General features: G+C 37.5%; 5 protein-coding genes across 8 annotated transcripts; 4 read left to right on the forward strand and 1 right to left on the reverse strand.

The window, feature by feature from the left end:
* Positions 1–1439: 1439 nt before the first annotated feature.
* LOC125189509 (putative late blight resistance protein homolog R1C-3) lies at positions 1440–5385 on the forward strand. Its single transcript, XM_048086783.1, has 7 exons — positions 1440–4084; positions 4290–4325; positions 4469–4506; positions 4601–4735; positions 4814–4926; positions 5006–5060; positions 5176–5385. Exons 1-4 carry the CDS (start codon positions 1440–1442, stop codon positions 4702–4704), a joined length of 2823 nt encoding a protein of 940 aa, XP_047942740.1. The 3' UTR covers positions 4705–4735; positions 4814–4926; positions 5006–5060; positions 5176–5385.
* A 104-nt stretch (positions 5386–5489) lies between these two features.
* LOC125201187 (heat shock 70 kDa protein 1-like) lies at positions 5490–8038 on the reverse strand. The gene is made up of 2 exons (XM_048099197.1): positions 7743–8038; positions 5490–7175 (listed from the first exon to the last, which is right to left on the reverse strand). The coding sequence occupies exons 1-2, from the start codon at positions 7951–7953 to the stop codon at positions 5812–5814; spliced, it is 1575 nt and encodes a 524-aa protein (XP_047955154.1). The 5' UTR covers positions 7954–8038; the 3' UTR covers positions 5490–5811.
* A 55-nt stretch (positions 8039–8093) lies between these two features.
* On the forward strand, positions 8094–15835 carry LOC125201184 (putative late blight resistance protein homolog R1C-3). Of its 4 annotated transcripts, XM_048099174.1 has the most exons (7): positions 11380–11393; positions 11484–11596; positions 12121–14705; positions 14876–14908; positions 15190–15225; positions 15496–15528; positions 15628–15835. In XM_048099174.1, the coding sequence occupies exons 3-7, from the start codon at positions 12406–12408 to the stop codon at positions 15638–15640; spliced, it is 2415 nt and encodes an 804-aa protein (XP_047955131.1). In that variant the 5' UTR covers positions 11380–11393; positions 11484–11596; positions 12121–12405; the 3' UTR covers positions 15641–15835. The 4 variants fall into 4 exon arrangements, with proteins under 4 accessions (XP_047955130.1, XP_047955129.1, XP_047955128.1 ...); XM_048099173.1 differs by lacking the exons at positions 14876–14908; positions 15190–15225; positions 15496–15528; positions 15628–15835 and adding exons at positions 8094–8706; positions 8788–10798; positions 10884–10916 and having other exon boundaries at positions 11284–11393; positions 12121–12389; XM_048099172.1 differs by lacking the exons at positions 14876–14908; positions 15190–15225; positions 15496–15528; positions 15628–15835 and adding exons at positions 8094–10798; positions 10884–10916 and having other exon boundaries at positions 11284–11393; positions 11481–11596; positions 12121–12389.
* A 1347-nt stretch (positions 15836–17182) lies between these two features.
* LOC125220545 (cysteine proteinase inhibitor 5-like) lies at positions 17183–18157 on the forward strand. Its single transcript, XM_048122709.1, has 2 exons — positions 17183–17502; positions 17743–18157. The coding sequence occupies exons 1-2, from the start codon at positions 17264–17266 to the stop codon at positions 18011–18013; spliced, it is 510 nt and encodes a 169-aa protein (XP_047978666.1). The 5' UTR covers positions 17183–17263; the 3' UTR covers positions 18014–18157.
* A 2814-nt stretch (positions 18158–20971) lies between these two features.
* On the forward strand, positions 20972–21812 carry LOC125217704 (cysteine proteinase inhibitor 1-like). The gene is made up of 2 exons (XM_048119230.1): positions 20972–21252; positions 21345–21812. Exons 1-2 carry the CDS (start codon positions 21026–21028, stop codon positions 21622–21624), a joined length of 507 nt encoding a protein of 168 aa, XP_047975187.1. The 5' UTR covers positions 20972–21025; the 3' UTR covers positions 21625–21812.
* Positions 21813–22809: the final 997 nt, after the last annotated feature.

A 22809-nucleotide genomic window follows, 5' to 3' on the forward strand; every position in this document is an offset into this window, starting at 1 on the left:
AAATTGTTGTTTCTTGTTTAATTCTAACATGGTACAATGCTCCTCTTTCATATTCATTACTGCAGTTCCAACACTGACGACGGCGAGGAAGAGGATGGTGAAGGTATTATATGAGTACATTGAGTAGTAGCTTTGTACATATCATCTTTTAAATTCTTACTGAAAAATTGGCACTAATGCTGAGGATATAGGCGAGGGTGATGACCGGGAATACACGTACGACCGTGACGATACGGAAGAGAGTATGATGAAGAAGAAGAGTAGTAGCTTTGCATAATTATCATCTTTTAAAGGCAAAGCAAATTGCTTCTTCTTCTTTCAGTTAGGTTTCATGGTATTTTCTGCTGTATTAATTAAGCAAAAGTTATGAGTCTTAGTAATTGAAAGTGATGTAATGCGCTTTCGATTTGAGGAGACCTCTTTGAGGTTTTGAATCTGCTGCTACAAGCCTAAAAATTCATACACATGTAACTCAAATTATATGAATTTGATCAATGAATTTAACAATTTTCAAACTGATTTATATTAACGTGGGGGAGATTTTTTCAAAAAAAAGGAATACGACGTCTTATGTTGAGTAGGACAAACTAAAAGGAAAAGTGTGACATTTATTATTAGATGAAGGGAGTACCAATTTTTGAATATGAAAATTTTTAAACAATTAAGTAACTATAATTTCCAAAAAAATCAGTCATGAAACAATTAAATCAACATTATTCCCAAATTTCCAACAGAAATAATTACAACCCACTTTACTGGGCTTAACGGCCCAATATAGGGGAATAAAAGACAAAATCACCTCTAAAATAATTAATGGAATTACAATGACCAATGTGAAATCACATGTCTGCCTACTTCATACTAATGAATTCTGTTATGAACAATTTTATATTCTGAATCTTGTATATTTATTTACTTTATCAAAGTATTAACCGACAAAAGAAGATTGGTAAAGATTTTTATACATTTTTTTATTTATCATTAGTATTAGACTAATAAGGAGATGATCAAAACAAGAATAGTCTAAATCCTAAATTCAGACCAAAAATCTTGGCCCTAATATTAAATGATCTAATGGTCAATAATTAACTAAAAACACAGAGGATCATTATTAAGCAGTTTTAAGTTATATTATAAAATTCGAGTTTGATGTCATGATAAGATCATTTTAGATCATTACTTGTTAGAATGACCTAAAAATAAATTTACAATGACCTAAAAATATCCTACTTCTGCATTTATGTATTTAAATCTAGCTTTACATAGATAAAAACACCTAATTCCCACCCCTATATCTATAGATGCAATAATGACAACTTTTTTTGGCTGGCCAATGTGGACTGATTATTTTTAATACTACTAGCATTATTCAGATTTCTCCATTCTTTTCATATCACAATTCACACATATCTCAACAACCACCATTCCATACCAGAGAAATGACTGCTTATGGTGCTGTGGGTTCTCTTAGGAATACAATTAACAATATTCTAGGTTGTTCTCGTTTTAGCCTCGTCGGTGGCTCTCAACAAATCATAAAAGGAGTGCACAATGAGTTGATTCTATTTCGAATGATTCTGGAAAGATTGGACGTCACAAGTCCAAGCAGGAGCAGGAAGAAGGTGAATGCTTTGGATGGAATAATCAAAGAGGCATTATGGAAATTTGAAGACTCATTGGAATCTCTTCTCATTCAGCAGATTCCTTCACAATCTCAAACTCTTCCTGAGATTGTCTCCATTGATCTGCAGAGTCTGGAAAATGATGCGAATTCGTTAATCCAGAAGCTCAACGATATGGAGAAGAAGTACAGTTATGAAGTAGAGAATATGGCTGAAGACGAACCTATTTCCTCAATATTTGGCTTTCATGGAACCAACTCAAAGATGATTGGATTATCAGATCAATTCCAACTGCTCAAAATCCAACTTATGAAACGCCAATTCAGCCACGTGTACATGCTTTATGGAATGGCAGGCGTTGGAAAGACCGCTCTTGCTATGAAAGTTTATCAAGATGCAGAGATTCAGAGCAAGTATGAGTGTCGCGCATGGGTTACAGTAGGCAGAGTACCTCAACCGACCAGTCAAATTGCACGAGGCGTTCTAGCTCAACTGTGTGAAATTACACAAGGAGGTGAGGACATTAGTGTTCACTGCTTGGAAGAACGTCTCCACGGCAAAAAATGCCTCATTGTGTTGGATGATGTCTGGGACACAGAGTTAGTAAGATTCTTGGTACGTTCCTTTCATGAACGCCTAAGGGATGTCAGTGTCATAATAACTGGTCGACATCGAGCATCTATGTGGTTTGAAATGTTTGATCACCTAAACAATATTGTTTCTTACAATGAGGTCCGGTTTTTGAATGAAGAAGAAAGTATGGATCTATTATGTGAGAAGGTGTTTGGTGATGAGATTTGCCCTCCTCACCTTCACAAATCTGCCACCAAAATTGCCAAGCTTTGTGAAGGTCTCCCTCTCTTGATAGTCACTGTTGCTGGCATTCTATCGAAATCCGAGCATAATAGAGATCCAGAGTACTGGAATGAAGTAGCAGAAAGGAGAAATTCAGTCTTCACGGATGCATATAATCGAATATCAAAGGTACTTTTCCCAAGTTACGACTACTTACCTCAACATCTGAAAATGCCTTTTATGTTTATGGGAGTTTTCCCTCAAGATTATCACACACCCCCTTCCAAGATCATTCATATGTTGACTGCTGAGGGGTTGTTTCCCAATTATAGCAGATGGTTGAATATGCTAGCTACCTTCTACAGTCTAGTTTTATACACAGTAAAGAGCATGAACAAAACTTCTCATAATGCACACACTTGCGACTATAAAACTTGCCGGCTTCATTCTTCATGGCGGCACGTGTGCAGAGGAGAAGCTAGTAAGAAAAAGTTTTATCATGTCTTAAATAAGTTAGCTGATGCCTCTGAAGAAAGTCTAAAAGGTCAGCGTGGCTTATGTCTCGAAAACAACATGTTATTTGGCATCAAGGAGTTTTGCAACTTAGTGAGATTGAACTGTGCATCCTCTGCACGTTTTCTCCTTTTCTATGGTCCTTACCACCAATATCCAATCCCTATAGATGTTGGTTTCATGTTGCTAAGGGAAATAGACGCTCTTACACAACGTTTCTATACATTTCCAACAGAAATTTTGTCACTAGTCCAACTTAAGTACCTTGCTTTAACTTGTAACGCTGATCTCCCTGCAACTATATCCAAACTTTTCAATCTTCGAGTCTTGATTATCCATCCACATCAGAAAATTAGACGTCGTGGAGCTCCATCATATGTTCCAATACAAATATGGGAGATGCATGAGTTAAAGCATATTGAGATATTGGGAAAGAGCCTTGCAGCTTCATCTAATATTGCTCAACTGAAAAAGCTCTCGACACTGGTAGGTGTGAATGCTAGCATTTGTACTATCACGGAACTCTTCAAAAGAATTCCTAACATACGGAAATTAGGAATAGAGATTGAGCAAACACCGTATGATAACCATAACGATCTTTTGAGTTTCTTTCTTTGCATTTCAACACTTGAAAGTTTGAAGACACTCAAATTGAGTATCACAAATCCTGTGGTCAGGCATGGTCATGTTTTTCCGGTGACTTTGAAGTTGCCACCTGATTTGAGAAAGTTACATTTGAGTGGCATGGGTTTTCCGTTGGAATATATGGATGTCATTGGCAATTTGCGATGGCTTCGTGTGCTCAAATTGCGTTCCTACGCCTTTCAGGGTTCACGGTGGGATACAAAAAGGAAGAGTTTTCGTTTTCTTAAGTTTCTTCTAATTGAAGATAGTGATTTGGTGCAATTGAAACCAAGACCTGGAAGCTTCCCTAAGCTTGACTACCTAAGTTTGAAACACTGCTACAAACTAAAAGAGATCCGTAGGCCTTCTTCTCTGTACACAAATGAATGTACTGTAGAGATTGAGTTGGAGGACTGCAATCCTTTAGCCTTGACTTGTGTCAGCCAATTACGGCCGGGAGATCTTAATACACTTGATGTTATTGCCTCTTCTTCTTTTTACGAGAAACCGACAACTATCAGAATTCGAAGGTTAGTCCTCCAACTCTGCACATCAAATCATATGTCTAATGTCTTAGTCTTAACATATCAAGATAACTGTTACAACTATCAAAATTCTAAGTAGGCTCATGATAGTCTGAATTTAAGTTTTGATGTTATGTAATAATAATATCCACTTAAGTGTTTTAAGTTGCTATAAATTCTGAATATTTAATACTACTAGTATTAATTTCAGGCTTGGATGCGGCAAGTTAAGCAGGCGGAAGGAATGGTAAGATACCATGTTTTGTATACACATTCGAGGTTTAGAACAAGGATGACATACAAAAAAATGTGACTGTTTACTACTAAATTATTGTTTCTTGTTCATTTTTAACATAGTACAGTGGTCCTCTTTCTAATTCATTGCTGCAGGGAAGTTGAGGATATAAACGAAGATTATGATTCTGAAGGTATTATTTAATCAATTAAGAGAGTAGTAGCTTTATACTATGATCATCTTTTAAATTCTTACCAAAAACATTGGGACTTATGTTGAGTATATAGGCAAGGGTGATGATGAGTATACAAATACAAGTGAGGAGCATGAGGAAGAGAGTGATGGTAAATACGTGTCTGATGAGGACACAGAAGGTGACGATTTTGATTAATATATTGTCAATCGAGGAGAGGATGATTGAGGTATTAAATATGTGAATGAAGGGCAGTAGCCTTGTATAATAATCATTTGTTAAATTTGTACTGATGTTGAGTATATAGGTGAGGGCGTTGATGAGGATACAGATGAAGAGGGTGAGGAAGAGAGTGATGACGAATATGTGTATGATTATGATGAATAGGAAACAGAGGCAAGCGGCGACGTCAAGGAGGATGTGAGTTTGTATATTGTCTTGTTTTTTTTCATGTAGAAGAATGTGGTTTAGTATTTGATGTTCTGTTTAATTGTTTTAGCATAGGAGTGTGACTTCATGGGGCTTTTTGAGGAGAGGAGTGTTGAAGAAGATGGGTAAGCTTAAGCAAAATATATGATTTTTAGTAGTATTTGAAAATGAACAAAAGATATGATTCTTAGTAGTATTTGAAAGTGAACAGAAGTGATGTAGTCCACTTTTGATTTGCAGGAGAGCTCTTTGAGGCTTTGAATCTGATGCTACAAAGTGATACACATGTAAATCAAAGAATGAATTTGCTCAAAACAATCAAGAACTTCTATAGTGATTTTTGGTATTTTGGTTTGATTTCCATTGCATGAATCATTAGTGTTGTATTATTGGGTTGTCAATTGAATTTAAGTATTGTCACTTTTGTTGGATTCTTTTAAGGATCATAAGTTGAGGGGATTATGGATTGACTATTATTATGGGTTGAGTTTGATTGAAGTATTACTTGAGTATTTAAAATAAAGGTTGATGAAACATAGAAAGGAGGTTGAAGGTGAAGAACACTGCAGATTTTTGGGAAGCCTTTGTAATAGGCTTACAAAATGTGTTCTGTTTCAGATTGTTGTTCATATTACATATGTTCCTACATAGGAAGCTGATGCTTGTAATCTTCCTATACTTAGAAGACATATTTCGCCATTCATCATGAGACGCAGCAAGACGTTCAAGCTTGCGGATCCATCATCCGCCCGGCTGGGGAATTCATTAGAGAAATCCCGATTTCAACTTGAATTGTGGAATAGCATATATAAAGGGCGGAGCTTTGAGGCGATCTTCTCATCCTTCCCGGTGTTCTTCATGTTGTAGGCTCACTTCTTAGCCTCGACCTTCTTCTTGTGCTTTGGAGAGTATACTCTTGTTTCTGGACTTGGTGATGGTGACCCTGCTATTCCGCCCGGTACTCTGGTCCTTAGCAGAGACATTTAAGATACCATCGGCATCAATGTCAAAGCAGACAGTGATCTGAGGAACCCCCTTCGGAGCAGGAGGGATCCCCGAGAGCTTAAACTTTCCAAGCAAGTTGTTCTCCTTCGCCCTCGTTCTCTCACCTTCGTAGACCTGAATCAACAGACTAGCCTGGTTCTCTGAGTAAGTCGAGAACACCTGTTCCTTCTTCGTGGGAATAGCAGTGTTCCTTGGGATCAAAACAGTCATCACACCTCCAGCAGTTTTCAAACCAAGAGAGATAGGAGTGGAATCAAGAAGCAATAGTTCTTGAACCTTCTCACCACCCTCGCCACTCAAAATCGCAGCTTGGACAGCAGCACCATACGCAACTGCCTCAACCGGGTTGATGCTCTTGCAGAGCTCCTTCCCGTTGAAGAACTCCTGCAACAACTGCTGAACTTTGGGGATTCTCGTGGATCCTCCGACAAGGACGACTTCGTGCACAGAGCTCTTGTCAGTCTTGGCATCCCTCAGGCACTTCTCCACCGGATCCATACACTTCCTGAAGAGGTCCATGTTGAGTTCCTCGAACCAAGCACGAGTGATGGGAGCGTAGAAATCGATTCCCTCATAGAGACAGTCGATCTCAATGGTGGTTTCAGCAGCGAACGAAAGAGTCCTCTTTGCCCTCTCACAGGCTGTCCTCAACCTTCTCAGGGCCTTCGGGTTGCCTCTGATGTCCTTGTTCTTCATCTTCAACTCGTGAACGAAGTGATCAATCATTCGATTGTTGAAGTCCTCACCACCGAGGTGAGTGTCACCAGCGGTGGCAGTCACCTCAAAGACACCCTCCTCTAACACGAGCAGAGAGACATCAAAAGTACCACCTCCAAGATCAAAGATTAACACGCTCTTCGGAACAGCACTCGTCGTCTTGTCAAGACCATAAGCAATGGCAGCAGCAGTAGGCTCTTTGATGATACGCATCACATTGAGGCCGGCGATAACTCCAGCATCCTTGGTGGCTTGACGCTGGTAATCGTTGAAGTAAGCTGGAACAGTGATGACAGCATTCCTCACTGGTGAACCAAGGTACGCCTCGGCAATCTCCCTCATTTTTATCAAAACCATGGATGAAATCTCCTCGGCAGCAAAGTGCTTCTCCTCACCCTTGTAGTCAACACTGATCATCGGCTTGTCATTAGGTCCAGAGAAAACCTTGAACGGCCACAACTTCATGTCGCTCTGAACACATGAATCACTAAACAGCCTTCCAATCAACCTCTTTGCATCTGGGAAATAATCAAAAGAGAATGATCTATCTTCTACTCATTAAGACAACGAAAAGAAGGCTGAAAGAAGAAGCGCGATTGTGAATACGTGTTTCCACTTACTAACTGAAACAGATATCAGTGCCAAATCAACAAGAATCGATTAGAACGGTTATTTCTCAACCGTGAACATAAGGATAAGTAGCTAAGCTCAATTCTGCACAAAATCATCTTTGATATGCGGCTGTAATCGAGAGAGTGTCTATGACTAACTATCACACTAGCATTAACACATTCAACTCTGTACAACTCGGAATCATTTCCCGAGCTGGACGTCTCGGGATATAAAGAATTTAGAACGGTACCAACGGTAGGCCCCTTCGGAGGATTGTTCTTCTTATGAATTCAAGTGTAATGCAGTAAGCAAACAAACAGATTGACGAACTAAATCCCTAAATCATTATACCCAATCCAAAACCACTCCACTCCAAATCCAACCAGAAACAATAAATCAGCTCAACAACAATCTAATGCAGATCTAGCAATAGCAAATAAATTGAGTTGATCAAATTAGGAAAAATTCCGTACCGAAAACCGTGTTGATCGGATTCACGGCGGCCTGATTCTTTGCGGTGTCACCGGTGAGACGGCCCGAACGGGTGAAGGCGACGTAAGACGGCGTGATTGGGTTTCCCTGTTCATTGGGGATGATTTCGACACGGTCGTGCTGCCACACGCCGACGCAGGAATAGGTGGTTCCGAGATCAATTCCTATCGCCGGCCACTCTTTTCCGGCCATTGATGCAGTTTACAGATCTAATCGGCGAAGCTGAATTAGATTTAACTGAGACGACTTTTTTTTGGCCTCACCAATTATAATAGTAAAATATTCCACAGTCAATAATCGCACAATGTTTATTGTCAAATTCACATATAATTTCAACCTTACCCCTTTCTCCCTTCCGCCGCCGCTCCACCACCAGAAACCATCAGATCTGAAGAATGACGGCTTTTGGTGGTGTTCTTTCTCTTCGGAATACAATTGACAATATTCTCTGTTGTTCTCGTTTCAGCCTCGTTGATTGCTCTCGACAAATCATAGATGTCGTGTACAACGAGTTGGATCCATTGCAACACATTCTGGAGAAATTGGACGGCACAAGTCCAAGCAGGAGCAGGAAGAAGGTGAATGCTTTGGATGGAAGAATCAAAGAGGCAATTTGGAGATTTGAAGACTCACTGGAATCTCTTCTCATTCAACACATTCCTTCACAATCTGAAATTCTTCCAGAGATAGTCTCCATTGATCTGCAGAGTCTGCAAAATGCTGCAAATTCGTTGATCCAGAAGCTCAATGATATGCAGGAGGAGTACATTGATGAAGTAGTGAATATGCCTCAAGACGAACCTATTTCCTCATCAATTGGTTCCCGTGGAAGCATCTCGAAGATGATCGGATTATCAGATCAATTCAAAAGAATCAAAGCCTATCTTTTGCGAGGAGATCTCCCCTGGAGGCTTGAGTACTCTATCTATGGCACGGCAGGCATTGGTAAGACCGCTCTTGCTATGCAAATTTATGAAGATTCACAAATTCAGAGCAAATATGAGTGTCGCGCGTGGGTTACTGTAGGCAGAGTACCTCAACCGATCAGTCGAATTGCACGAGGCATTCTAGCTCAACTGTGTGGAATTGCACAAGGAGATGAAGAAATTAGTGATCACTACTTGGAGGAAAGATTGTATGGAAAGAAATGTCTCATTGTGTTGGATGATGTCTGGGAGATATCGAATTTCTTGGAGGATTCATTTCTGAACATAAAAAGTGGATGTGTTCATATCCTGTTTACTGGTCGACATCGAAAACTACTGAATGGCATTCTGTATGGAACTTGGCACGAGGTCCGGTTTTTGAATGAAGAAGAAAGTATGGATCTATTATGTGAGAAGGTGTTTGGTGATGAGATTTGCCCTCCTCACCTTCACAAATCTGCCACCAAAATTGCCAAGCTTTGTGAAGGTCTCCCTCTCTTAATACTCACAGTTGCTGATATCCTATCCAAATCCGAGCATAACAGAGACCCAACCTACTGGAAGGATGTAGCAGAAAAGAGAAATTCAGTCTTCACGGATGCATATAATGAAATATCGAAGGTACTTTTCCCAAGTTACGAGTACTTACCTCAACATCTTAAAATGCCTTTTATGTTTATGGGAGTTTTCCCTCAAGATTATCACACCCCCCCTTCCAAGATCATTGATATGTTGACTGCTGAGGGGTTGTGGTATGATCGGGAATGTTTAAGAGAGCTAGCTTTCTACTACAGTCTTGTTTTACGCAACTTGAAGAGCGTGTTTAAATCTTCACATGAGGTTTCTGTTAGTGATTTTAAAGCTTGTTGGCTTCATTCTTCATGGCGGCACGTGTGTAGAGGAGAAGCTAGTAAGAACAAGTTTTATCGTGTCTTAAATAAGTTAATTGATGCAGAAGAAAAAGATCTAAAAGGTCAACGCAGCTTGTGTCTCGAAAATAACATTTTATTTGGCATCAAAGAGTTTCGAGACTCAGTGAGATTGAATTGTGCATCCTCTACACGTTCTCTCCTTTTATATGGTCCTTACCACCAATATCCAATCTCTATAGATGTTGGTTTCATGTTGCTAAGGGAAATAGATGCTCTTACACAACGTTTCTATACATTTCCAATAGAAATTTTATCACTAGTCCAACTTAAGTACCTTGCTTTAACTTGTAACGGTGATCTCCCTGCAACTATATCCAAACTTTTCAATCTTCGAGTCTTGATTATGCATCCACATATGAACATTAGACGTTGTGGGGCTCCATCATATGTACCAATACAAATATGGGACATGAAAGAGTTAGAGCATATTGAGTTACCGGGAAAGAGCCTTGCTGCTCCATCTCATGTTGCTTCTTTGAAAAAGCTCTCAACACTTGTTGGTGTAAATGCTAGCATTTGTACTCTCTTGGAACTTTCGAGAAGAATTCCTAGCATAAAGAAATTAGGAATACACATTGAGCTTACACCTTATGATGATCATAACGACCTTTTGAGTTGCTTTGGTTGCATTTCAACACTTGGAAGTTTGGAGACACTCAAATTCAGTATCACAAATCCTGTGATCGTGCATAGTCAGGTGTTCTCGGTGACTCCCAAGAAATTGAGGTTTCCACGTAATTTGAAAAAGTTACATCTCAGTGGCATGGGTTTACCCTGGGAATACTTGGATGTCATTGGCTCTTTGCCAAGTCTTAAAGTGCTCAAATTGCGATCATACGCCTTTCGTGGTTCACATTGGAAAGCGAAAAGGCATAGTTTTTCGAGTCTTGAGTTTCTTCTAATTGAAGAAAGTGATTTGGTGCAATGGAAACCAGCGTACCTAAGCTTCCTTAGGCTTAAATACTTGAGCCTAAAACATTGCTACAAACTAAAAGAGATCCACAGGCCTGCTTCTGTGTATGCAGAATTTGGAAGAATGATCATAGAGATTGAATTGGAGGACTGCAATCCTTTAGCTTTGACGTGTGCCAGCCAATTGCAACCAACAAATGATGTTCGGCTTCGTGTTACTGACTCTTCTTCTTTTTACGGGAAACCAACAACCTTCAAATGTGAAAGGTTAGTAATCAAATCATACATTGCAAGATAACTGTGAGATTTCTAATTCTAATTAGGCTCACAATATTTATGTATCAATTTTCAGGGATGGAGCCGACTATATATCTGGGCTTGAAAGGTGAGACACCACGTTTTCTTTCCGTATGTTCAAAATCAATCGTTGTATTATTAGGTTGTTGCATAAATTAGGAATTTCTATTATTCGAGCTGAAAAGGTGAGCGGTACATTATCTTTTTTTGTGTTTTGCATGATTTGATCTTTGTTTTGACAAAGTAACTTCATTACATGATACATGTACTGCTGTATTGAGTTAAATAAAATTTGGCATTCAAGGCTTAGAATAAGGACAACATACATATCCCTTTGGTAATGGAAGCTTTCTCTCATTTCCTTGTACCAAAAAGATGTGACCGATGAAAACATATAAATTATGGTTTCTTGTTCAATTTTAACCTTTTACACTCTTCCAAATTCATTACTGCAGATCCATTTTGGAAACTGAGGATGAGAATGATGATGAAGATATGACTGATAGTGAAGATACAGACAGAGAATGATTTTGAAATTATGCCAACTGGGGAGAAGATGGCGAAGGTATTACTCATGTGAATATTTTGGAGATATTAGGAAAGTAGTAACTTTGTACAATGATCATCTTTCAAATTCAACTTGAAAAATCAGCAGATATAGGCTTGGACGTTGGTGATTATACATGTCACGAGGATGAGGAAGAGAATGATGATGAATATACGTATGATCATGAGGAAATGGATGAGAGCACAGACATCAACGAGCATGTGAGTTCGTAAATTTTTTTTCTAGAGTAGAAACACAAGTAGATAAAGAAATATACAAAATTTGAAAGTAGAGAAAAGGTAATTCTTATCTATCAACTATTGCTTTGATTAAGAAAGAACTATTAATTTTAAAAGACATATATCTACAGTTATGGGCCATTATTTTTTTAGAATTACAATATTGCCATTGCAATCAGTTTTAAATTGGTGACCCACTGTTTTTCAAAAAGGTCAGTACAAGTTATCATTCAAAAAGTTTTGAAAATAAGACATGTCTACCACAACCAACCACATTGTCCACCACCAGTGATCAGATCAATTACCATTTTCTCCATTCATTATTTCTTCTCATATCTGAGGTTTCATCATATACAACTGAAGCTCTTGACTGAAATTTGCAAGTTGATCACTCACATATATTCCTTCACCACCACCAACTTTCATATCAGAGAAATGACTGCTTATGGTGCTGTGCTTTCTCTTAGGAATACAATTAACAATATTCTCCGTTGTTCTCGTTTTAGCCTTGTTGCTCGCTCTCAACAAATCATGGATGTCGTGTACAAAGAGTTGGATTCATTGCACCAAATTCTGGAAAGATTGGACGAGACAAGTCCAAGCAAGAGCAGGAAGAAGGTGAATGCTTTGGATGGAAGAATCAAAGAGGCATTATGGAAATTCGAAGACTCATTGGAATCCCTTCTTACTAACACATTCTATCACAATTTGAAAGTCTTAGAAAGAAAATATCCATTGATCTGCAGAGTCTGGAATAAGATGTTCATTCCTTGATCCAGACGCTCAATGACATGGGGAAGGAATACATTCATGAAGTAGAGAATATGCCTCAAGACAAACCTATTTCCTCAATAATCGGTTTTCGTGGAACCAACTCGAAGATGATTGGATTATTAGACCAATTCCAGCTACTCAAAATCAATCTGATAAAGGTTTGGTATAGCGGCTGGATTCATTTCCACGCACTTCATGGAACCGCAGGCGTTGGGAAGACTACTATTGCAGTGCAAATATATCAAGATCCACAAATTCAGATCTTATATAGGTGTCGCGCGTGGGTAACCGTAGGCAGAGTGCCCCAACAGATCAGTCAAATTTTACGAGGCATTCTAACTCAACTGTGTGGAATTACACAGGAAGATGAAGAAAAAGGAGACTTCTTGAAAGAAAGATTGGCTGGTAAGAATTGCCTCATTGTGTTGGATGATGTCTTGGAGACAAAAGTATTGAAACTCTTGGTACGTTCCATATCAAACATCAAAGATGTGTGTATTCATGTCTTGCTTATGGGTCGACATCGGAAATCAATGAAGGATGTAATTACTGAAACTTGGTATGAGGTGAGGTTATTGAAGGAAGAAGAAAGTATGGAACTACTATGTGGGAAAGTGTTTGGTGATGAGAGTTGCCCTCCTCAACTTCACAAATCTGCCACCAAAATTGCCAAGCTTTGTGAAGGTCTCCCTCTCTTGATACTCACTGTTGCTGATATCCTGTCAAAATCCGAGCAAAATAGAAATCTGGCTTACTGGAATGAAGTAGCAGAAAGGAGAAATTCAGTCTTCACAGATGCATATAATCCAATATCAAAGGTACTTTTCCCAAGTTACGAGTACTTACCTCAACATCTGAAAATGCCTTTTATGTTTATGGGAGTTTTCCCTCAAGATTATCACACATCCCCTTCCAAGATCATTGATATGTTGACTGCTGATGGGTTGTGGTATGATCGGGAATGTTTAAGAGAGCTAGCTATATACTACAGTCTTGTCTTACGCAGCTTGAAAAGCATGGATAAAACTCAAGGTGAGTTTGGTGTTAGGGAGTACAAAACTTGTCGGCTTCATTCTTCATGGCAGCACGTGTGTAGAGGAGAAGCTAGTAAGATCAAGTTTTATCATGTCTTAAATAAGTTACTTGATGCCCAAGAGGAAGGTCTAAAAGGCCAGCGCGGCTTGTGTCTCGAAAATAACATTTTATTTGGCATCAAAGAATTTAGCAACTTAGTGAGATTGAACTGTGCATCCTCAACACGTTCTCTCCTTTTCTATGGTCCTTACCACCAATATCCAATCCCTATAGATGTTGGTTTCATGTTGCTAAGGGAAATAGATGCTCTTACACAACGTTTCTATACATTTCCAATAGAAATTTTGTCACTAGTCCAACTTAAGTACCTTGCTTTAACTTGCAATGGAGAACTCCCTGCAACTATATCCAAACTTTTCAATCTTCGAGTCTTGATTATGCATCCACATATGAAAATTAGACGTTGTGGGGCTCCATCATATGTACCAATACAAATATGGGACATGAAAGAGTTAGAGCATATTGAGATACCGGGAAAGAGCCTTGCAGCTCCATCTCATCTTGCTTCTTTGAAAAAGCTCTCAACACTTGTAGGTGTGAATACTAGCATTTGTACTATCTTGAAACTCTCTGGAAGAATTCCTAACATAATGAAATTAAGAATACAGATTGAGTTGACACCTTATGATGATCATAACGACCTTTTGAGTTGCTTTGGTTGCATTTCAACACTTGAAAGTTTGGAGATGCTCAAATTCAGTATCACAAATCCTGTGATCAAACACGGTCATGTTTTCTCGGGGTCATTGAAGTTGCCACGCAATTTGAAAAAGTTACATTTGAGCGGCATGGGTTTATCATGGGAATACATGGATGCGATTGGCTGTTTGCCAAGTCTTAAAGTGCTCAAATTGCGATCATACGCCTTTGTAGGTTCACACTGGGAAACAGATCGTTCACGTTGGAAACCACAACGACCTAGTTTTTCGAGTCTTGAGTATCTTCTAATTGAAGAAAGTGATTTGGTGCAATGGAAACCAGGATTTGAAAGCTTCCGCAGGCTTTCATACCTAAGCATGAAACATTGCTATGAACTGGAAGAGATCCACAAGCCTTATTCTCTATCCATAAGTGGAATTAAGATCATAGAGATTGAATTGGAGGACTGCAATCCTTTAGCTCTAACCTGTGCGAAAAAATTACAACCGAGTGCTGGTGTTACGCTTCGTGTTATTGCATCTTATTCTCTATATGAGAAACCCACAACAATCAAATTTGTAAGGTTAGTCCTCAACAGCAAATCCAATGATGTCTTTGTCCTAATATATATACTTCAAGATAAGTTTGAGATTTCATATTCTAACTAGGCTCATAACAGACTCGAATTAAAGTTTGATGTATCGAACTAATAGTTTTATGTTTCTATACTTCTATTTATGTATCCATTTTCAGGTATGGAGGTGACTATATATCTGAGCTGAAAAGGTGAGACACGACATTTTCTATCTGCTAGTTCAGAATCAATGGTTGTATTATTGGGTTGTTACATGAATTTAAGAATTGTGACTTATTTTTTTGTGCGTTGGGTATTATAAGTTGAGTGAATTATATCCAAAACTAGTTTGACTGAAAATATTGCTCTTTTAGTCTGTGATTCAAGGACAGTAATCATATGTTGTTTTATGCATGATTTTCACTTTGTTTTGATATCAAATTAACTCTTTTAGGTTGCTATAGCTTCTAAATATTTATGTATCAACTTTCAGATACGGAGGCTACTACTATAGATCTGAGCTCGAAAGGTGAGAACCCATGTTTTCTATCCCATGTTCGAAATCAGTCGTTGTATTATTGAGTTGTTACATGAATTTAAGAATTGATACTTGCTTTTTTATTGTGTTGGGTATTATAAGTTGAGTGAACTACAATATTAGTCATTTAGTTTTTGATTCAACATTCAAGGGCGGTAATCTTTTTGTGTTATGCATGATTTTTGCTTTGTTTTGATACCAACTTAAGTGTTTTAAGATACTTTAACTTCTTAATATTTATATAGTACTATTAATTTTCAGGCGTGGAGGAAACTATGTAGGTGAAATGGAAAGGTGAGACGCCACATTTTCTACAGCATTAATTAAGCAAAAGATATAATTCTTTGTACTTGAAAGTGAACAAAGTGGGTGTAATCAACTTTTGATTTGCAGGAGAGCTCTTTGAGGCTATGAGTCTGCACATTTTACTCTTCTAAAGGCATAGATTCTTTGTGATTGATTGTGAACAATCGATTTTATATTTGTAGGTGAACTCTTTGAGGCTTTTTATCTAAGTAAGAATTTGCTCTGTAAATGATTCTTGCTTGGTATCTTGATTTTGATTTTGAATTTTATCGGATGGGCCTTGAATTCTTGAGTATGTAGTTTGGATTCTATGTGCTTAAATATCCTCTAAAATTTTCTCTCCTGCCATTCAACTCTTTTTGATATTTCTATTATTATTTGTAACTAAATAATTGACTTCGTTATTTCCTTTGGGAACTCATTGAAGCATAACTTGATAAAATTAAGCAGGCTAAATGAAACTAAGAAAATAGTGTTATGTTGTTGCTACGAGAAAAAATGTATATGGGCCAAAATGTGGACCTTTTAGGCTGTTACATTGGGCCCATGCCCAAATTGACGAGGGTAGTCTTGCAAAAACTGGATCCATTCACTTGGCTCTTTTTTATTTTTCAAGTTTTGCTTCTTGCCATTGATGGATAGATTTATTGATACGAGTACTTTTAATTTTAATAAATTTATTCAACATATGTTAATGTTAAAGTTTGAATAATATCAGATATGATCAAATTATTGGGTATCAAATATTTAAATAGTTGAGCATGGAAATGTTGTATGAAAAAACAAATTGTCCCAATTGAATAATTGAGCCCAAATTTTTAGTACAACAAAAACGTGTTACAAAAGGTGTATAAACATACAAAAATTGAATAGTGACAATTTCACAGAGAAGCCCCAAGCATAACAAATGAGGAGCACCAATTATTTAACCCAACTAGGCATACCATCGCACGTGGCACAAAATAACTGGAACCACCTCACTTTTCGGGATAGAATAAAAAGAGGGAGTATATTATTTCACATAATTATCTTAAATTAAATGTTCCCTCCGTCCCATTACAAGTTACACTTGAATTAATTATGTCAAAATTCAATATATTTAACCTCTTTTATTTTATTCTCTATTTTACTTTACAGTTTAATCAGTTATCTCCTACTTTATTACTATCTCTTACTCATCTATTGCATTCCCTCTTCCGTTCCATTCAATCAACCTACTAAACATTTATTCCTTGATTTTCATACTAATTAAAAAGAAATATGGGCATACAACAAAAAAAATTTAGAGTCAATCTATAATTTAAAAATAAATGACTTCCGTTATTTAAACATATAAAAATTGACTACGTGAGAACGTAGACACCGAGTGTGCATGCTGCCTCGAACACTCATCTCTTAATCACAACAAAAAACGTGTTACAAAACGTGTGCATATCCATACAAAAAATTGAGTAGAAGACAATTTCATAAAAAATATCCCACCATAACAAATGAGGAAAACCAATCATTAATCCAACTTAGATATTCTATCAAATGTGGCACAAAACAAGTGGAGCCACCTTACTTTTCCGGATAGAATAAATGAATAGTGCAATTTTGCATGAAACCCTAACTCCCAACTTCTATATATAAGAGTTACATAGTAAACAATTAATCACAAAATCAACACACACGCAAACACATACACACTTGTAATTAAATTACCTATCAATTCCCAAATCCAATGGCATCATCCATGACCATGACCACCTCCTTCTTTGGCAGCGCCGTCGCCGCGAAGCCGGCCACGGCCACCACCCGTCGCAGCTGCCAGCTGGCGGTAAGGGCCTCGATGGACTTGGAGAAGGCGGTGGCGGCAGCTGCAGAGACCACCAACACGAGGCGGGGCCTCGTGCTGGCGGGGATGGCCACAGTAGCTGCGTCGTCCGTCGCGAAAGCCGCAGTGGCCGACGTTGATAACTTGTATGCCCCTAAGAGTTCATAATAAATATTGAAATTGTTTATACTGTTCCCTGCGTCCCACAAAATTTGTCATGTTTTGACCCAAAAGTTAAAAAAGTGAGTGGAATTAATATGGGGTCTGCTACTATAAAATGATAAAACTAAAATGTGACGGACATTGTGGGACGCATGGAATACTATTTTTATCCATCTTTACTAATGTTAAAAATATTCCGTACTTTTTAATTTGGCGATGGGCAGGTTAGGTGGGTGGACGCCGCTCCCCAATCCACGTGCACCGGAGATTGTTAACATCGCGAGATTCGCAGTGTCGGAACACAACAAACAGGCAAACACGTCCTTGGTTTTGGATTCGGTGTTGAAGGGCTATACGCAGGTGGTCAATGGTTTGAATTACAGGCTGATTCTCTCCGCGACGGATGAACGCCCCAAACCCAACAACTACGAGGCCATCGTTTACTCCAAGGACGCGTCCCTTCAGCTCACTTCCTTCAACCCACTTCTTCAATAGCCAGACTGTGTGAAAAAACTATCTCCAGTGTTTATTTACCACTTTTCCTTGCCTCTATATATGGCCTTTTATTGTAATAATATGGAGATAGTAAATATTTTAACAGTATAATTAATAAATGATATTTCCCTCTTTCTCTTCTCACCGTTTCTCGGCATTTTACTTCTCCAATTTTCACACAGTGTTGGGATATGATGCGCCTCGAGAGAACCTAGGGTTTTGAAAGTCTGTGAAATGAGAAGAAGGAGATAATCATGATGAGAAATAACTATACTCCCTCTGTACATCCTGGAATACGAATCTCCTTTTGACCGATGCGGAATTTGAGAAATGTAAAAGAAAGTGAGTTGAAAAAACAAATGAAATATGGGTCCCACTATGTGTATTAGTTTTATAATAAAATGTGGGTGTAATGAGTTATTATAAATTTGGAATGTAAGTCTTACTTACCATTTATAGTAAAAGGGAGACAAGCCAAAATGACAAAAAATGAATCTTATTGTGCGACAGAAGAAGTACTTTATTTCTCAATGGCTTAAAGATTATGGTAATCTAGGATTTATGGAGTCATGTTCAGAGTGTGTAAATACGACTTGGGAAAAAACAGACAAAGAAAACATAAACATGGAATTAAACTTAATCTAGACTGGATAATGAATATTGCAGATAGTGCAAGATTCGATCTTATCGTCCTACTTAGTTACGTAATCTTCGTAATTACAACACTTTGGCCGGCATGCATTAGCTTTGTATAATGATCATCTTTTAAAAATTGTTTGAGCAGAAGAGTGTTGAAGAAGATGATGCAACCTTTTTTAATAACATTTGCATGCAATAGTATATTATTTCACACAATTATCTTCAAATTAAAAGAAATATGACTAGAAGGATAATACAATAAAAATATTATAGAGAATGTATGATGTATAAATCGTAGTATTTTTTTTATAAAACATAGTACGAAAATTGAGTGGAGACAATCTATAATTTATAAAGAATTATGACAAAATTGAGTGGAGACAATTTCCCCACACAGATAACTGCTCCTACGAGTACGTGAGAATGTGGACACATTTACAAACAAGGTGCATTAATCACAACAAAAAACGTGGTACAAAAAGTGTATATCCATACAAAAATTGAGTAGAGACAATTTCACAAAAAATCAAATAAGCCCCCCACACCATAATAAATGAGGAACACTTACAATTTAGGTATACCACCACACGTGGCACAAACCAACTGGCTTATCCGGATTGAGTTTAAACGGATCATATTTGCATCCTAATCACAACTTCTGTATTTTTAAATAATTAGTTAATACAGGGCCGCTTACCAATATAACACAAACAATGAATCACATTTTCATGTGATAGTATTTTATTTCACATAATTAACTTTAAATCAAATGTTCCCTCTATTTGAGTTGTTTTGTTGTAGTTGAGTCAATTCTGGAAAAATTCAATACATTTAAACACGTTTAATTACCACTTTTTTTTTTTTACCTCTGTATAAGGCCTTTTTATATTAATTTGGATGTACAATAAATGATATTCCCCGACTCTCTTCATACGACTCGAGAAGGATTAACATTCGAAGAAAACCCAAGAAGTTAAACATGAAAGTAAACCTAATACAAACTCGATAATAAATCTCGAGAATAGAGCAAGATTCGATCTTATCTTCCTAATTGGTCACACTGTCTTTTCATCTTGCAGGCTTTGGGCTCATGGATTTCAATTTCATTGCTCTCACTCGATTGGGCCTGCATATTGGGCTTGGTGGCAAAATTCAATCTCGTTTACCTTATTCTCTCTCTTACTTTATATTTTTCTTCAATTATCTCTTTACTTATCTATTTTATTTCCTCTTTCATTTTATTTTCACTCGAATCAACCCACTAAGCATTTATTCCTTATTGTTCGTACTCAAAAGATATATGGCCAGAAGGAGAACACAATAAAAATATCAAAGAAAATGTATAATTTATATATCAGAGTACTTCTTTTATAAAATATATCAAAATTGAGTGGAGTCAATTTCCCCACACAGATAAATCACTCCTAGTGAGTACGTGAGAATGTAGACACATTTTCAAAAAAGGTGCATTTATCACAACAAAAAACGTTTTACAAGAAGTGTATATCCATAAAAAATTGAGTAGAGACAATTTCACAAAAAAAAAACAATCAAATTTTAAGCCACACCATAATAAAATGAGGAACAATTATTTAATCCAATTTAGGTTTACCATCACACGTGGCAAAAACCAACTAGAGCCACCTCACTGTTCCGGATTGAATATAAAAGGATCACATTTGCTTGAAACCCCATCACCCAACTTCTATATCAACATGAATAGTTAAAAAAAAAGTGTATGTTTAAATCGAAGGATATAATAATCCTAACAAATTAGAGTCATTTAACATCATTTTATATTATATTTCACGAACTTTTATCTTTCACTTTTCTTAACAAAGTTTAATAATTTTAAGTACCTGCACCAGTAAAAATAGGATAATTAATAAGAACCAGATGAAATATCTCTTACTTATCCATTTCATTCCCTATAATTCATTCTATTTTCACCCCAATAAACCCACTAAACATTTCTTCCTAAATAAGACTTCTTTTATGTAAACTTTAAAAAATGAGTGGAGTCAAACGTAAGAATGTAGAAAGCGGGTGTACATGCCAATCATGTATCAATCACAACAAAAAACGTGCTACAAAAGGTGTATATCCTTACAAAAAATAGAGTAGAAGACAATTTCATAAAAAAAAAATCCCACCATAACAAATGAGGAAAACCAACCACTTATCCAACTTAGATATTCTATCACACGTGGCACAAAACAAGTGGAGCCACCTCACATTTCCGGATAGAATAAACGAATCACATTTTGAATGAAACCCTAGCTCCCAACTTCTATATATAAGAGTTACATATTAAACATTTAACCACATAAACACATACACACTTCTAAATAAATTACCTATCAAATAATCCCAATGGCAGCATCCATGACCATGACCACCTCCTTCTTTGGTGGTGCCGTCGCCACCAAGCCCGTCACAGCCACCACCCCTCACAGCCAGCTGGCGGTGAGGGCCTCGATGGACTTGGAGAAGGCGGTGGCGGCAGAGACCACCAACACGAGGCGGGGCCTCGTGTTGGCTGGCATGGCCGCAGTAGCAGCATCGTCCGTCACAAAAGCCGCTATGGCCGCCGACCTGCAGTATGGTTCATTATAAATATTGAATTGTTTATTTGTATCCATCTAAACTAATCTTAAAAATACACTCCACTTTTTAATTTGGCGATGAGTAGGAAAGGCGGCGGGTGGACGCCGGCCAAGGATCCAAGCGCACCGGAGTATTTTCAACTGGCGACATTCGCGGTGTCAGAAGCAAACAAACGGATTAATGAGGCCTTGACTCTGGAGTCTGTGTCAAGGGCTGAGACGCAAGTGGTGGCTGGTGTGAATTACAGGCTGATTCTCTCCGCGAGGGATCAACGCCCCGTCACCAACAACTACGAGGCCATTGTTTTCTCTCAGGCCGCGCCGACATCCCTTCAGCTCACTTCCTTCAACCCACTTCTTAAGTAGATTTCCCTCATAAGGTGCCGGCAGAGTCCTAAAATGCAACAGAATGCTCAAGTTTATCAATATTAAGAGTGTGAAAAAACTATCTCCAGTGTTTAGCACTTCAACCCACTTCTTAAATGAGGCCTTTTATTGTAATACAATTATTCCCACAATATAATCAATAAATGATATTCCCCTCTTTTCTCTCATTTCCTTGTTCGGCCGTTTCTTCACAATCTTCTTCACCGGATTTTCATGAAGTGTTGGGATATGAGCACTTCGTCAATAAGAAAAATCCGAGATGATAAACATGGAGGGAGTACGTTGTTTCTCAATGATTTAAAGATTATGGAGTTTCTAGGATTTATAGAATCCTGACCCCGACTCTCTTAATACGATTCAGGAAAGTCAGTAAAATAAAAAAATCTGAGATGATAAACATGAAATTATAACTAATATAGACTTGATAATAAATCTTGCGAATAGAGCCTGCGTAGCTAGGCTTGGTGGCAAAATTCAATCTAGTTTACTTTATTCTTTCTTACTTCACATTTTATTCAATCACCTCCTACTTTATTAGTACTCCCTCCGTCCATCACAAGTGATGAATTTCTTTTGGGCACGAGATTTAAGAAAATGATATATATTGAGTTAAAGTGAAGAGAATAAAGTCTGAGAGAAGAAAAAGTAAAAGAGATAATGAGATAATAAAGTAAGAAAGAGAGAATAAAGTAAGAGAGGATTAAAGTTTTTTTTTTTTTTTTAAAAAAGAAAATTGATCACTTATAGTGGGACAATCCAAAATGAAAAGTTAATCACTTGTGGTGGGACGAGGGAGTATCTTTTTGTACTTATCTATTTCATTCCCTTTTACATTCTAGGTTCACTCCAATTAACCCACTAAACATGTACTACTATTACTTAATCTTCAGGCTCAAAACAAATATGGGCAGAAGAGAATACAATCAAAATATCATAGACAATCAATCTATAATTGATTAATCAGTAGAGACAATTTAATTCCCCACACCACATATATAAACCTCTCCTAGTTAATACGTGAAAATGTATTGAAAGCGAGTGTCTATGCTGCCTCGAACACTCGTATTATTTTACAAAATAAAACGTGTTACAAAAGGTGTATATCCATACAAAAAATTGAGTAGAGACAATTTCACAAAAAAAAATCAAATAAGCCTCACAATA

Source organism: Salvia hispanica, chromosome 1 (assembly GCF_023119035.1).
Source record: "Salvia hispanica cultivar TCC Black 2014 chromosome 1, UniMelb_Shisp_WGS_1.0, whole genome shotgun sequence".
Taxonomy (NCBI): Eukaryota; Viridiplantae; Streptophyta; class Magnoliopsida; order Lamiales; family Lamiaceae; genus Salvia; species Salvia hispanica.